Source organism: Sceloporus occidentalis, unplaced genomic scaffold (genome assembly GCF_023333645.1).
Source record: "Sceloporus occidentalis isolate IW3139 unplaced genomic scaffold, rSceOcc1.0.p SCAF_1, whole genome shotgun sequence".
NCBI classification, from domain to species: Eukaryota; Metazoa; Chordata; class Lepidosauria; order Squamata; family Phrynosomatidae; genus Sceloporus; species Sceloporus occidentalis.
This window is the reverse complement of record NW_028316981.1, coordinates 14,841,146-14,855,777: the sequence shown is the minus strand read 5'-3', so window position 1 is coordinate 14,855,777 and position 14,632 is coordinate 14,841,146. Positions and strand designations below refer to the sequence as shown.

Sequence of the window (14,632 nt, the reverse complement as noted above, 5' to 3'; positions counted from 1 at the left end):
CTGCTGCTGTCTCAAGCAAACAGCGGACTATTTCAGTTTCACATTTCATGATTTTTCTTCTCCTGTCAACAACTGGGCATTTCCCTTCTTGGCAATCGCTTCCAGAGGTTGGGCTTTTTCAGTTCATTGAAAGTGATGCAATGCTGACCCTTGTTGTTTCACTTTAAAGCCAGGTTCTGTGAGAGAGGCAAAATTATCTAGGAAATCACCTTTCCTGTACATGTCTGCCCTTCTCACAGAGACAACCTGGCTTTCAAGACTCGTAGGAAGACTTGCACAAAGGCGGTATGGTACTGCAACTGTTGACACCTCTGCAGCAGGTTCTGCAGCTCCTGGCCTTCTCCTTTCTGAATGGGAGGAGGTGTTGTTTTGACAGTGGTTGGTGCAGGTGAACAAACAGTGGGGTTTATCACACTGGGGCTGATTTTGGCATTAAAGAGAGAATAAAGCGTATTGAAAGCATCCCGTAAATGAAGTGGAAATGGCAAATAATTGTGCGAATGATTATTACTTGCAATTCCACAAATAAAGTGATATTGGAAATGCATTGTCACTGAAATCCCAAAAGTAAAAAGATGTGCATTAATGATTCTTTGTGATCACTTTAATGGTGTGTTTGGTGCAATGTCATGTGAAATTGTTAGCCGTAATTATACTATTTTTCCAGGATATTCATGGGATAAACTCCTGATCTCTTTCATGTGATAAACTCCAGAAATAGCAAGCAAGCAGAAGCTAGCCTTTCATGCCTCCTTCACAATGGGGGCGGGGAGGGGGAGATCTATTTAGGATGTGAAGAGGGAGCAGTGGTTGGTTCCCCTCTCAAACCAGAAGAGAGTCTGGGCCCCCATTCCCATTGGGCTATAAAGCGAATCAAGAATCAGATGATAGAAACATTGTTCCCATTTGAACTTGTGTTCGATCCTAGTTTAAGGAAAATTGTTCCCATTTGAATCCGTGTTCGATCCTACTTTGAGCGATTTCTCTAGCGAAAACTCAAATCAGCGGAGGATAACCCAGGTTATCCTGACACCACTTTTCCAGCGGTTCTTTTGCCAGGGACCATGTCTAATCCAGGGTAAATTAATGAGGACATTGGGTGTCTGATTCGGGTATTTTGGGATGGGAAGGCCAATGTTAAAGGGGCTGGTCTGGGGGTGTCACCCGCTTTGTTCTCTTCCCTGGCATTCCTGGTGCCATTTTCCCTTTCACATACAGTAGCCTTTCTTCGGTGGTGCGGGAAATGATCACATGTGTAGCAGGCCCGTAGCTAGGCTGGGGCAAGGGGGCCCCAAAGAGAGGGAGACGGAGAGACTTAGACTGTATCTACACTGGAGAAATCACCCAGTTTGGCACCGCTTTCACTCTTTCCTGGCTCTAGGCTATGGAATTCTGGGAACTGGGGCCACAACAAATTCCAGCTCCCAGAATGCTCAAGCCTTGAGCCAGGATGCTTAAAAACAGTGCCAAACCAGGTGATTTCTCCAGTGTAGATGCAGCCTCAGTCTCTCTCTCTCTCTCTCTCTCTCTCTCTCTGGCATGCGTGCATCTGTGTGCTCCCCTGCCCCTCCTGAGAGTTGGAGTTTGTTGTGGGACTGGGCGCACACACACACACACACACACACACACACACACACGGGAAGACCTTTGGATCTGAACTGGATCTCCTCCTCTTCTTCTTCTTCTTCTTCTTCTTCTTCTTCTTCTTCTTCTTCCTCCTCCTCCTCCTCCTCCTCCTCTTCTTCTTCCCCTCTTGCTCCTCCTCTTCTTCTTCCTCCCCTCTTCTTCCTCCTCTTCCTCCTCTCCTCTTCCAGTCTGGGCCCAACAACATACTCCAACTCCCAGAATTCCATAGCCTAGAGCCAGAAAAGAGTGAAAGAGGTGCCAAATGGATGTGGATGCTGCCTCTCTCACTCTCTGGTGTGCGCGCGCTCCCCTGCCCCGAGTCCTGGGAATTGGGGTTTGTTGCTGGCCGGCTGGGCCCTTCTTATTTCTCTTCCTCCTGCTCCTCCTCTTCTTCCTCCTGTCTTCCTCCTCCTACCTTTCCTCTTCCTCCTGCTCCTCTTCTTCCTGCTCCTCTTCTTCCTCCCTCTTCCTCCTCTTCTTTTTTATCTTCTTTCTCCTATTCTCCTCCTCCTTTCTCCTCCCCCTTCCTCCTCTTCCTCTGTTGTTGTTGCTGTTGTTGTTGCTGTGTGCCTTCAACTCCTTTTGGACTTATGGCGACCCTAAAGAGTTTCCCTGACAAGTTTCTTCAAAGGGGGGGGGTCCCTTTACTTTCCCCTGAGAGGCTGAGAGAGTGTGTCTTGCCCAAGGTCTCCCAGTGGGTTTGCCAGTCTGTCTCCTCCAATTCTCTAGCCACCAAGCCAGCCCCCTCTTCTTCCCCCTTCTTCTTCTTCTTCCTCTTCCTCTTCTTCCTCCTCTTCTTCCCCTCTTCCAATCACAATGACGCCTAGCTGCCCAAGTGCTCAGGTGCTTCAGCTATCCATTGACCACTAAAAAACCCCCCAAAAACAGAAAAACAGGCTTGAAAGATGCAAATGGGAATGGGTAACAAAAATATAACGCGTCAAAATGCACCTAAGCAACTGACATCACTGTGACGTCTAATCGCCTGAGTGCTTGACTGAAAGATTAAAAAAGAAAAAATCTGTTAAAGACAGGAAATGGGAACGGGGAACAAAAAAGTCTGCGTCAAAATACAACAGAGAAATATCAATGAGAACGAGAACATGGGTCAAGAAAAATCGAGTCTGTTTGCTCCAAGATTCATCGATTTATAGCCCAGTGGTAATGGGACCTTTGTCACCGCTACCAGCCTCACTTCTCAGAAGGAAGAAACAGAGGTTCCTGAATGAGTCATCGGCTTGAGGAATTTCCTTCAGCTTCATCATCAGTTTTATATCCCCATTATTGTGGGGTAATAAAACTAAGGAATGTAGCATGATCAGAGCTGAGAACTTCCTCAAAGTCAAACGTTAGCACATTCAAGTGAGGAGCAGTGTGTGTTTTCTATAGTATGTGATTTTCTTCACCTATCTATCTTGCATTCAGCATGCTGTGCTTTATGATTTGCCATTTGAAGGCAATCATCATTTCATTAATTTGCAAGTCTAATTGCTGATGAACTTTTCAGTGCCAAAATCCCATTCTAGGATAGGAAACGGATTGATCAAAGGGAATATGCTCTCTTCCTACCTAAGTTGTCCCTTGATCTGCTCCCTCTTGGAAAAAGTGTGAGAAAACAAAGCTAGCTGTGTGTTTGTGTGTATTAAACAGTAAGTTTAACTGGAATGTAAGTGTGTGTGGATGAATGAATGGATGGATGGATGGGTGTTTATGTGTGAATGGTGCATATGTGTGAATAGAGACAGGATGGGTAGGTGGTTTGTGTATGCGAATGGGTGTTTATGTGTGACTGGAGCCTAGGAAAACAAGTTGGGAAGGGAGACATGCTAGCAGTGGAGATGGTTCTGCCCATTGTGGACTATGTCCCTGTGCACTGCTTGTGCACAGCTCACAAAGTGATTAATCTCTAGCCATTATAGGTCTCAGGCTCAGCTTCTTTACTTCCTTCATCTGTGGTTGCAACTTGCAAAACTCCCAGGAGAGATTTATGTGTTTAGCTTCCTCCTTCCCTCCAAGTCCTTGTGATGCAAAGAGTCAGCCTCCACTCTGCTCTGCATTCACCATATTGCTAGAAGCAAATTGTTGTTGTTGTGAACTACCCTTGAGTTGATCTCAACTCATGGCGACCCTATGGATGAGACATCTCCAAGATCCTCTGTCCTCCACTGCTAATAATAATAAATAATAATAATTTGATTTATATCCCGCCCCTTTGAGGTCAATCGGGGCGGCTAACAATAATAAAATACAATATATATCAAAATCTACTTCCCTCCCCCCCTTAAAAAGTTATTAAATCAATTATAATTAAAACCAACAAATTAAAACAACATAACACATACACACCATTACAAAACAGACAAAAACAAAACAGCAAACTGTGGCAGCAATCCACTCAAATTTCCAGAGAGGACCTTAGGGACTCTCATGAGAAGAGGGTTCCTGAGGGTGGGATTATCTATCCAGGAAAGGCCTGCCGGAAGAGATCCGTCTTGACAGCCTTTTTAAAGCTGTCTAAAGATGTCAGTTGACGGATTTCGTCCGGCAGGTCGTTCCATAATCTGGGGGCGACAACAGAAAACACCCTCTGGGAGGTAGCTGAAAGCCTAGATCTTTGGGGCTGCAGCAAATTCCTCCCAGAGGACCGGAGTGTGCGGGGAGGATTATATGGGAGGAGGCGGTCCCTGAGATAGTTTGGACCCAAGCCATTTAGGGCTTTAAAGGTAATAACCAACACCTTGTACTGGGACCGGAAACTAATAGGCAGCCAGTGGAGGGACTTTAATACCGGAGTAATATGGTCCCTCCTCGATGTTCCTGACACTACTCTGGCCGCCATATTCTGCACTAATTTCAGTTTCCGAATCAAGCACAAGGGTAGCCCCATGTAGAGCGCATTACAGAAATCTAGACGTGAGGTTACCAGCGCGTGTACAATAGTCTCGAGATCCCTTACTTCCAGAAAAGGGCACAGTTGGCGTATCAGCTGAAGCTGATAACAGGCGCTCTTGAATGTCGCATTTATCTGATTTGTCATCAGGAGCGACGAGTCAAGGAGCACCCCCAGACTGCAAACACAGTCACTGAAGGAGAGTGTGACCCCATCCAGGACTGGGGATTGCAACCCAATTCTTGGTTTCGGGGCTGCTACCGTGAGCACCTCCGTCTTGTCCGCATTCAGTTTCAATCTGTTTTACCTCATCCAACCCATTACTGCTTGGAGACATTCACTGAGAGGGGAGATGCCATTAGAATTCGAGGCCGACGAACAAGACACGGAGAAATAGATCTGGGTGTCATCAGAGTACTGATAACACCCAGCTCCATAACTCCGAATAATCTCACCCAGCGGCTTCATATAGATGTTAAATAACATCGGGGACAGTATAGCACCCTGTGGAACCCCACAGGTGAGCTCCCTTTTACTGGGGCAGCTGTCCCCAAGCAGCACCCTCTGGGACCTGCCCGAGAGGAAGGACCGGAACCACTGCAATTCAGTGCCTCCGATACCTAACCCCCTCAGGCGGTCCAAGAGGATGCCATGATCTATTGTGTCGAAAGCTGCTGAGAGGTCTAGGAGCACCAACAGGGTCACACTGTCCCTGTCGATGCTCAGACGCAGATTGTTGGTCAAGGCAACCATGGCAGTCTCAACCCCAAAGCCTGTCCTAAAGCCAGTTTGAAATGGGTCTAGATAATCGGTTTCATCCAAGACAGCTTGGAGTTGAAGAGCAACTGCCCTCTCAATCACCTTGCTCAAAAATGGTAGTAAAGAGACTGGCCTGTAATTATTTATATCCAGGGGGTCAAGGGAAGGTTTTTTCAGAAGCGGCCTAACAGCCGCTTCCTTCAAACAAGATGGAATATGTCCTTCCCTGAAGGACGCATTGATGATATCCATAAGGAACTTCCTCAATGCATCCCCCCCGGACGGCCAGCCATGATGGGCAAGGGTCGAGAGGGCAAGTTGTTTTCCTCACCCTACCAAGGAGCTTGTCCACGTCATCAGTACTCACAGATTGCAGCTGATCCAGAATAACTTCATCTACGGAGTCGCTGGACACCTCGCCTATAGTTTCTGTTGAAATACTGGCGTCTGAGTCAGCTCTTATCTGAGAGATTTTATTTACAAAGAAGTTATTAAATGTGTCGCAGCAGTCCATCGTTGGGTTAAGTAAAGGATTTCGCGCAGGGGATACCTGCGTCAGCTCCCTCGCCACCCTAAACAGCTCTGCTGGACGAGACTCTGCAGACGCAATACGTGCAGAGAAGAAGGATCTCTTCGCTGCATGTATTGCCTCCCGATAGGACCAAAGAAAGTTCCTATGGCGAGTTCTGTCAGATAAGAGTCGAGTCTTCCGCCACTTGCACTCTAGTCATTGTCCAAGTCGCTTCATATTCCTAAGCTCTGGTGTATACCATGGCTTACGGTTTGAAGCGGAATGGCAAGGACGCTTGGGAGCGATCATGTCAATAGCCCTGGGAAGATCGGTGTTCCAAGTATTAACCAAAGCATCAACAGGATCACCGGCATTACCAACCATTAAACCTTCTAAGGCTTTCTGGAATCGGATTGGTTCCATTAGCCTTCGAGGGTGGACCATTCTAATGGGTCCACCACCCCCGGAGGGGCGGATACAGGCTCTAAGTTCCATCTTGACCAGGAAATGATCCGTCCATGAGAATGCGGAGGTACTAGTAACCTCCGCCCACGGATCTTCCTGCTCCGTACTAAAGACCGCATCGAGTGTATGACCTGCACAATGTGTGGGCCCAGCGACCAATTGGGATAGGCCCATGTTTGTCATGGTCTCCATGAACTCCCGAGCCGCACCTGTTAAACTGGTCTTGAGAGGAATGTTGAAGTCTTCCAAAACTAAAAGTCTGGGGGACTCCAACAACAGCTCGGAGACTAGCTGTGTCAGCTCGGTTAGGGAGTCTGCTAGACAACGGGGTGGTTGGTAGACTAGCAGAATCCCCAAACTATCCCTGGTCCTCAGGCTAAGGTACATACACTCGAAGTGGACTGTATTCCGAACAGGTATCCTGGTCAAGGTCAGGTTGTTTTTGTAAACTAGAGCTACTCTGCCTCCCCGCCCACTTCCCCTCACCTGCTCACTGACAGAATACTCAGCTGGGAGGGCCTGTGCCCAAGTGACTGCGCTGTTCTCTCCCAGCCAGGTCTCTGTAAAGCAAGCCAGGTCGGCATCCTCAGCCAGGAGGAGATCATGGATGACATGAGTCTTGTTCTTAACTGCTCTGTTTAGTTCCTACAGCCCCATAAAACCCATGACCTCCTTAATAGAGTCCATCCATATGGCATGTGGCCTTCCTCTCTTCCTACTTCCTTCCACCTTTCCCAGCATTATTGTCTTTTCCAATGCGTTCTTCCTTCTCATGATGTGTCCAAAGTACAACCGCCTCAGTTTGGTCATCTTGGCTTCCTGGGAGGTTTCCGGCTTGATTTGCTCTAGGACCCATTTGTTTGTCCTTTTGTCTGTCCATGGGATCCTCTTCTCCAGCAACACATCTCAAAAGAATTGATTTTCTTCCTATCATCTTTCTTAACTGCCCAGCTCTCGCATCCATACATGTTAATAGGGAATACGGTGGCTTGTATGATTCTAACTTTTGTGCTCTGCTGTATATCTTTGCATTGCAGGATATTTTCCAGTTCTTTCATGGTTGCCCTCCCCATTCTTAATCCTCTTCTGATTTCCTGACTGCAGCCCCCATTTCTATCATCCCAGGTATGGCAATTCTTTTACTATTATTATTTCTTCTTTGTCTAGGTTGAACCTGTGAAGGTCCTTGGTGGCCATTATTTAGCATTAGTCTAAATCAAATGTTCGTTATCCTGTCTCTCCTAAGTAAGATAAGAAATAGTCCCCTCATTTCACCTTGATCTGGGAGCAACTCCTTTAATTAACATTTCTCTCTTAATTTCCAAACAGGAAAATATGGTGTGTGTGTTTGAATGAAAAACTGTGAGCTGTGGTTGGTGCTTAATACATAAGGCTCAGTGACATCACCAGAACTTCTCCTGGGTCTCAGGTTTTGGCAACCCTATGGGACAAAGGAGAAATAAAAGGCTGTCAGAAAGAGCTGGTTGTGTGTGTGTTATATGATCTGATCTTCACCCCAAAGCTGGTTTGACATCTTCAAATTATATGTAGTGGAGAAGACACTGTCTTTTTGGCCTCATGGCAAGAAAACTCAATTGCCAGCCTTGATGTGATTGTTTGCCTCAGATGCTGCTGCAAATAACCACACAACAACAAGTTGGAAGAAAGGCCACAACTTTATTACCAAGCAATTGGTAAGGGTTGGCACAAAGCATGAGGTCAGGATCTGCGAAATCAAACAACCCGATGTTGTCTGATTATCCAAAACCTGGCACCCACCAGGCGCTTGGGATGACCTAGGGGCTAAGGAACACAACTTGACCGCAAACCATGCCATGCGTTCACATATTCACTAAGCCCCTAGTCACCGGGAGGCATTCCCGCGTTATGGCCCCCGCAATGGCCATACGCCTGCCCTATTCGCCCCCGGGTACCTAGTGACTCCCAAACCAGAGCTCCATAGCCCTGGTACCACACCGTGCAGATCCTGGCCTATGCTGCCGCCACAAAAGGTCTTCAACGGAGGCCTACCGCCAACCCTGCCAAGAGCGATGCTAGTGTTCACCGCAATGGTCCAAGTGCGGATGAACATAACCCGCAAAGGCCTTAGATCTCCACCATCCAATTACCATGTCCTGCGCGGGCAAGCCTGCCCTAGAAGCAACGTAGTCACAACAATGCAAAAAGAAAGACTTCCAAACCCCTCTACCGGGAGCCCCAGTCCGCTGATATTCATTCTTCATACCGAAAACAATTGGTATCTAGTTAGAGGGGAACCATCCAAATGAACAAAAGGAAATCAACAACCCTAGGCCATACCTACCAAAAGGATTGAAGGGCCTAGACAGCACAGACATGTGAACCACTTAAGCGATGCAGCACCACTGTCTGACCCACTCCAATTGGTCACACTTGGACCGACGTAAAATAAAAGAAACAGCGTGCTTCAACAGGAAATGTCAGAGGCACCGAAAGCCCGCCCTGACACATCGCTCTTGGACCCATTCACCAGCTACCCCAACCAGAAGGCACCAAAAAAGGCCACTGTAAATGCTGTACCAAACAGTTTGATTTAAAAACTAGATGAAAAACAACAGGTAAATGCGAATACAATTTGCATAACAATTGAAAACATATGGGGCATCTGAAATCTTTGCTAGAAGTAGGGTTGCCATTTCACGGTGGTGGGCGGGACTTTCCTGCCCTCTGGGGGGTGTGCCCGATCCCGCCCCGCCCTCCCCCCATTCCCGGGTGGCTGCCCAACTCTGAGCTCCCAGGGTTGCTGCCTCCCTTTGCTACAGTGCTGAGCAAGAGGGCTGGAGCAGCAGCACGACTGAACCTAGCAGGGGGCGGGGTCTGCTGCTCTGCCCTGCCCCTATTGGCCAGCCCTCTGCTTCCTTATTTGGCATGCTCCAAAGTCCAAGCAGGGAGGGCTTTGCACTCAAGCAAGCTGCTTCCCCTCTTTCTCTTTCTCTTTCCACTCCTTCGCCTTGTTATTCCGTTTTTTTTCTTCTCCTCCTCTTCCCCTCCTCTTCCTCCTCTCCTTTTTCTTCCTTTCTTCCCCCTCCTCATCTTCTTTTTCTCTTTGTTCCTATTCTTCTTCTTTCTCCTCCTTTTCTTCTTTCTCCTCCTCCCCCTTCCTCCTCTGCTGTTGTTGGCATTGTTGTTGTTGTGTGCCCAACTCTTTTCTGACTTATGGCAACCCTGCCTGTAGCCCCCTCTCTCTAGGCTCCCCTCCTCTTCTTCTCAAGGGTCCAGGGCTTCTCAAGGCTTTGCCCCCATTAGAAAAGAAAAAAGACTTTGCAAGGGATCTGACCCATAAATCCCCCCAAAGTTGAGACATACCTGGGGGAAAAGAGGGGGGCTTGGAGGGGGCAAGGAAAAGGAGGAAGGGGGGAATTGCTAAGAAGGTTTCGGAGTGGGACATGTAGTTTGCAATGGCACAAGGGACTGCCTGTGGTCTTGCAAATGCTATGCCTGCTTGGGAGTGGGAAATGTAGTTCGCAATGGCACAAGGAACTGCCTGTGATCTTGCAAATGCTATGCCTGCTTGGGAGTGGGAAATGTAGTTTGCAATGGCACAAGGGACTGCCTGTGGTCTTGCAAATGCTATGCCTGCTTGGGAGTGGGAAATGTAGTTCGCAATGGCACAAGGAACTGCCTGTGATCTTGCAAATGCTATGCCTGCTTGGGAGTGGGAAATGTAGTTTGCAATGGCACAAGGGACTGCCTGTGGTCTTGCAAATGCTATGCCTGCTTGGGAGTGGGAAATGTAGTTTGCAGTGGCACAAGGGACTGCCTGTGATCTTGCAAATGCTATGCCTGCTTGGGAGTGGGAAATGTAGTTTGCAATGGCACAAGGGACTGCCTGTGATCTTGCAAATGCTATGCCTGCTTGGGAGTGGGAAATGTAGTTTGCAGTGGCACAAGGGACTGCCTGTGATCTTGCAAATGCTATGCCTGTTTGGGAGTGGGAAATGTTCTTGTAGAATTGGGGGGGGGGGGTGTTTGGCCAGAAAGAGAAGTACATTTCAGCCTTCTGTCTAGGAATAATGCCAAAATGTCCTCCATTTTGAGCATGCCTAAGAAACATGCATTTATATTAACATATTAAAAAAAATATCAATTTTTTCATGTGTCCTCCATTTTTTTAAAAAAACGTGTCCTACATTTGAAAATGTGGTCCTACATTTGTCCTACATTTGTCCTGGTTTGGAGGTCCTGACTTATGGCAACCCTAGCTAGAAGCATAAGCTCTAACCGTCCATCAATCGCCCTTATTCAAGGAAAGAAGCAAAGGGTCACTAAAACCACCAGCCTTATAAAAGAAAGAAATATCGGCCAAAGCATAGGGAGCAATGTTATAGTGCCTAAGCCAAACCAAAAAGCTCCAAACCACAGCCGAGGTCACAGGCCAAATAGGCTGCAAGGCTGAGGCATTAAAATTCAAAGAGTTTCAAAAAGTATGCTTAAATTCTAAGTATGGAAGATGCAATGGAACCAAGAACACCATCCATAAATCAGACATCCAACCTCCCACATGGAAACAGAAAATTGTATAATTTGAAGACCTGCCTCTGGGGCTAACTGGGAGCTGTGAAGGAAATATTTTCAATCAAACAACACAAAACAAATTACTTATCCAGACTCATAACTCTACTGGATTTTGAAGTTTGCTTATTAAAAACAGCCACCACCGACTGGTTATAGTACCAAAACGAACCTTTTTGTTGGAGAACTCAGCACACCAAAATTGGCTGCTAAACAATATGAAACAGCCCCAAAAAAGGTCATATCTCACAAGATATCTGACCCATGCCCCTCATCTGGCCATAATTTGTCAACCAAGAGGTGAAATATGCAAATATCAAAGGGAGGAACCGACAAAGGACCTGACACGCGTCCTAGCTGGAATTCCTTGAAAACTAAGCTCTGAGAACCTCAGGCATGGATCTGGCAGACAAAAATTGTTTGGGGAACTGATGCGAAAGAGGGGCCGCAACCAGGATTCTAAATCTAAAGGAAAACCATCAGCCAAAAGAAGCAGCTAGATTGTTAGGGTATGCTGCAAGCAAAGGGATAAGAGCACTGGTTTTATTAACAGGCGTAAATGCCATGGCTGAAAACTGAGAAGGGAAAACAACCTTCTCATTTATGGCTCCCTGCAGGCCCGGCATCGTTGCCCCCAGCACTTTCTCGATTGCCGGTGGTAGCAGAAGCAGGGCGCCCTCCGTGAAAGGGCTGATCGAAGGGAAGAAAGTTTAGCCAGGCACAGTCCCACTATGCCCTGGTGCTGGCGGGTATAGAGAGACCTTTCTTCCATATTTCAGCTGCCACTGTGTTGGCCTCGAAGGGAGGAAAGAGCAGCCAGACCCAGTCCCACTATGCCCTGGTGCTGGCGGGTATAGAGAGACCCTTCTTCCATATTTCAGCTGCCACTGTGTTGGCCTCGAAGGGAGGAAAGAGCAGCCAGACCCAGTCCCACTATGCCCTGGTGCTGGCGGGTATAGAGAGACCCTTCTTCCATATTTCAGCTGCCACTGTGTTGGCCTCGAAGGGAGGAAAGAGCAGCCAGACCCAGTCCCACTATGCCCTGGTGCTGGCGGGTATAGAGAGACCCTTCTTCCATATTTCAGCTGCCACTGTGTTGGCCTCGAAGGGAGGAAAGAGCAGCCAGACCCAGTCCCACTATGCCCTGGTGCTGGAGGGTATAGAGAGACCCTTCCTCCTTGTTGTGTCCTCTAAAGGAGAAAACAGCAGCTTGGCTCAGTGCCATTGTGGCATTTATAGTCTCATTTGTTTATTGCTGCTCAGCTCTCCAGGGCTCTCAAGTTCATGTACAATGGAGAAAGACATGAAAACATTAAATACATGGCTAAAACAATTAAACTGAAAAATAATCTGAAAGCCTTAAACCATTAAAAATAGTCAGAGCAGCTGCTCCTAATCTTATGGAGCAAAGAGCAAATGACATTGCGCAGTCTTTGCTGCAAACCTGAATCTTGGGAGGGAGTTTTACAATCAAGTTGCTGCTACAGATTTTATAGCCCCTTTGTGTGTATATGTGTTGTGTGCCTTCAAGTCATTTGTTTGTTACAGTGAATCCTTATCTCTAGAGGCATAGTCCAATACTTGAACCAACATGCCACACTGGTACCTTCGAAACTAACTGAAATCGAGACATTGGTAGCATGAGCTTTCCTAGGATTGAACCGATGTCCTCAGATGCATGGCGAGGTAGGCTGAAGTTAGGGACCTTATCATACTAGATTTAAAGTAGGGGAAAAAAACCCGAAAATGTGGGAGGTTTATCACCCGATATTTCTGGAAAGCTGAAATAATGCAAAAATAAAGCAACGTAAAGGGGACAAAATGACATCTTTTTACTTTCAGAAATTCCTGAAAGTAAAAAGTGTAATTTCTGACCTCTTTACGTTCACTTTATTTATACGTTATTTCTGTTATGCATTTGCGGTTTTTTTCCTACTTTAAATCTACTTTAAATCCAGTTTCTGAGCTATTGTGATAAGGTCCTAGGAAAGCTCAAGAAAGCCATTTCTCTCTTCCATTTAAAGGTACTGCATATTGGTACAGTGAATTGTGAAGGAGGCAAGGTTTCCTACCTTGTACTCTTGGGCAGCCTCCTCTGCAGGGACCACCTGGTGGTCTTTGTGCTCCTTGGACTTGTCGCACACCACACAGATGGGGCTTTTGTCGTCCTTGCAAAAGAGCTTGAGAGGCTCCTGGTGTTTCTCACAGACCCTCTCTCCTTCCCGAAGGCTCAGTTTCTTGGTCAATTCTACAAAGTTGGCTAGCTGCCGGTTGGGGATGAGGTTCCTTGGCTGCCCCTTTTCTCTGCACTGGGGGCAGGAGGCCTCTTCCTCTGACTCCCCCCAGAACTGGGTGAGGCAAGCTTGGCAGAAATTGTGTCCACACTCCACGATGGTCACTGGATCCTTGTAAAAGTCCAAGCAGATGGAGCAAGTGGCTTCCTGACAGAGATCCTTCACAGGACTTTCACATCCAGCCATGGCTGCTTCCTCACCTTGAGCAGTCAAGAGTTAGTTTCATTTTCTCTTGTTTCTTTTCTAGCTGGGCTGGGCGTTGTTCTTCTTCCCTGGAAATGACCCTGAAGCTCTGCTGGGATAGAAGCAAGCCTCTCTCAGGTGGGATGAAGTGGAACTGAAGTTTCAGGAGTTCAGGAACTTTTAAAATCAATAACTAAGGCAGTGGTGTTACTAGAGGGGTGCAGACTGCATGGGGTGACCCCACTGCTCCTCAAACACCTCCTTTTTGGCAGAAATAGGCTGTGGGATTCACCTGCTTCCCTTTAAAATGTTTTAAGAGATGGGTGGGAGTGGGGTGAAGCTCAGTGACAGGAGAAAGGAGAGGCCCCGGATTTTTTTAAAATTAAAATTTCACATTTCAAAATTTTCAGTTTTTAAAATTTTAATATTTTTAATTCTTTTACATTTTTCTTTAAAAACATCACATTTTAACCAAATCTTCACTATATATACAGTATGTGAACAGTATATACAGTTGGCCCTCCTTATACATGGATTTTTTATACATGGATTCAAACATCCATGGCTTGAAAAAAAGTATAAATTTCAAGTATCAAACCTTGATTTTTCCATTTTATATAAGGGACACCATTTTGCTATGCCATTGTATTTAATGGGACTTGAGCATACACGAATTTTGTTATTCACAGGGGTTCCTGGAACCAAACCCCAGTGTATAATAAGAGTCCACTGTACATTTAGGTTGTGCATATGTATGACAATGTAATTTGAAGGTATAAATTTAAGTTATTTATGTCCCAACTATTAGCATGACATTCAGTGGTATATGGGGATTACGATTTATAAGTAACATTTGTGGAAAAAAGCATGACTAAGGATTCTGTATAGTGTGAAATGGGAGGAGGTCAATGAGGGAGTGACATCCTAAGTTGCCGCACTGAGTGACACCAGCCCTAGGGACGCCAGTGGACTAAGTTGTACTGATTTGAGTGAGGGACCAGCAGCCCATCTACACTGCAGAAATAAGGCAGTCCAACACCACTTTAACTGACAGGGCTCAATGCTATGGACTTTTGGGATTTGTAGTTTTGTGAGATACAGTGGGCACCCCCAATAAATGGTCATCCACTCTGTTTAAAAACCTCCAAAGAAGGAAGAAGATGGCATTCCTTATATAACATGGCAAAATCAAAGTTTGTTTTTCTAAAATGTATGTATTTTTAAAATATTTTTAAGCCTTGGATGCTTGAATTCTTCTCTGTCTGTGAGCTCTGGTGCCACAACAAATTACAAGTCCCAGGATTCCATGGCATGGAGCCACAGCAGTTAAAGTGGCGCCAAGCTGCATTATTT

At 46.5% G+C, this 14,632-nt stretch overlaps 1 protein-coding gene across 1 annotated transcript; it reads right to left on the bottom strand.

Annotated features, from left to right (window-relative positions):
- Positions 1-233: 233 nt before the first annotated feature.
- LOC149320889 (zinc finger protein RFP-like) lies at positions 234-13,282 on the bottom strand. Its single transcript, XM_089527332.1, has 3 exons — positions 12,875-13,282; positions 7,639-7,692; positions 234-347 (listed from the first exon to the last, which is right to left on the bottom strand). Exons 1-3 carry the CDS (start codon positions 13,280-13,282, stop codon positions 234-236), a joined length of 576 nt encoding a protein of 191 aa, XP_089383458.1.
- Between the last annotated feature and the right edge of the window lie 1,350 nt (positions 13,283-14,632).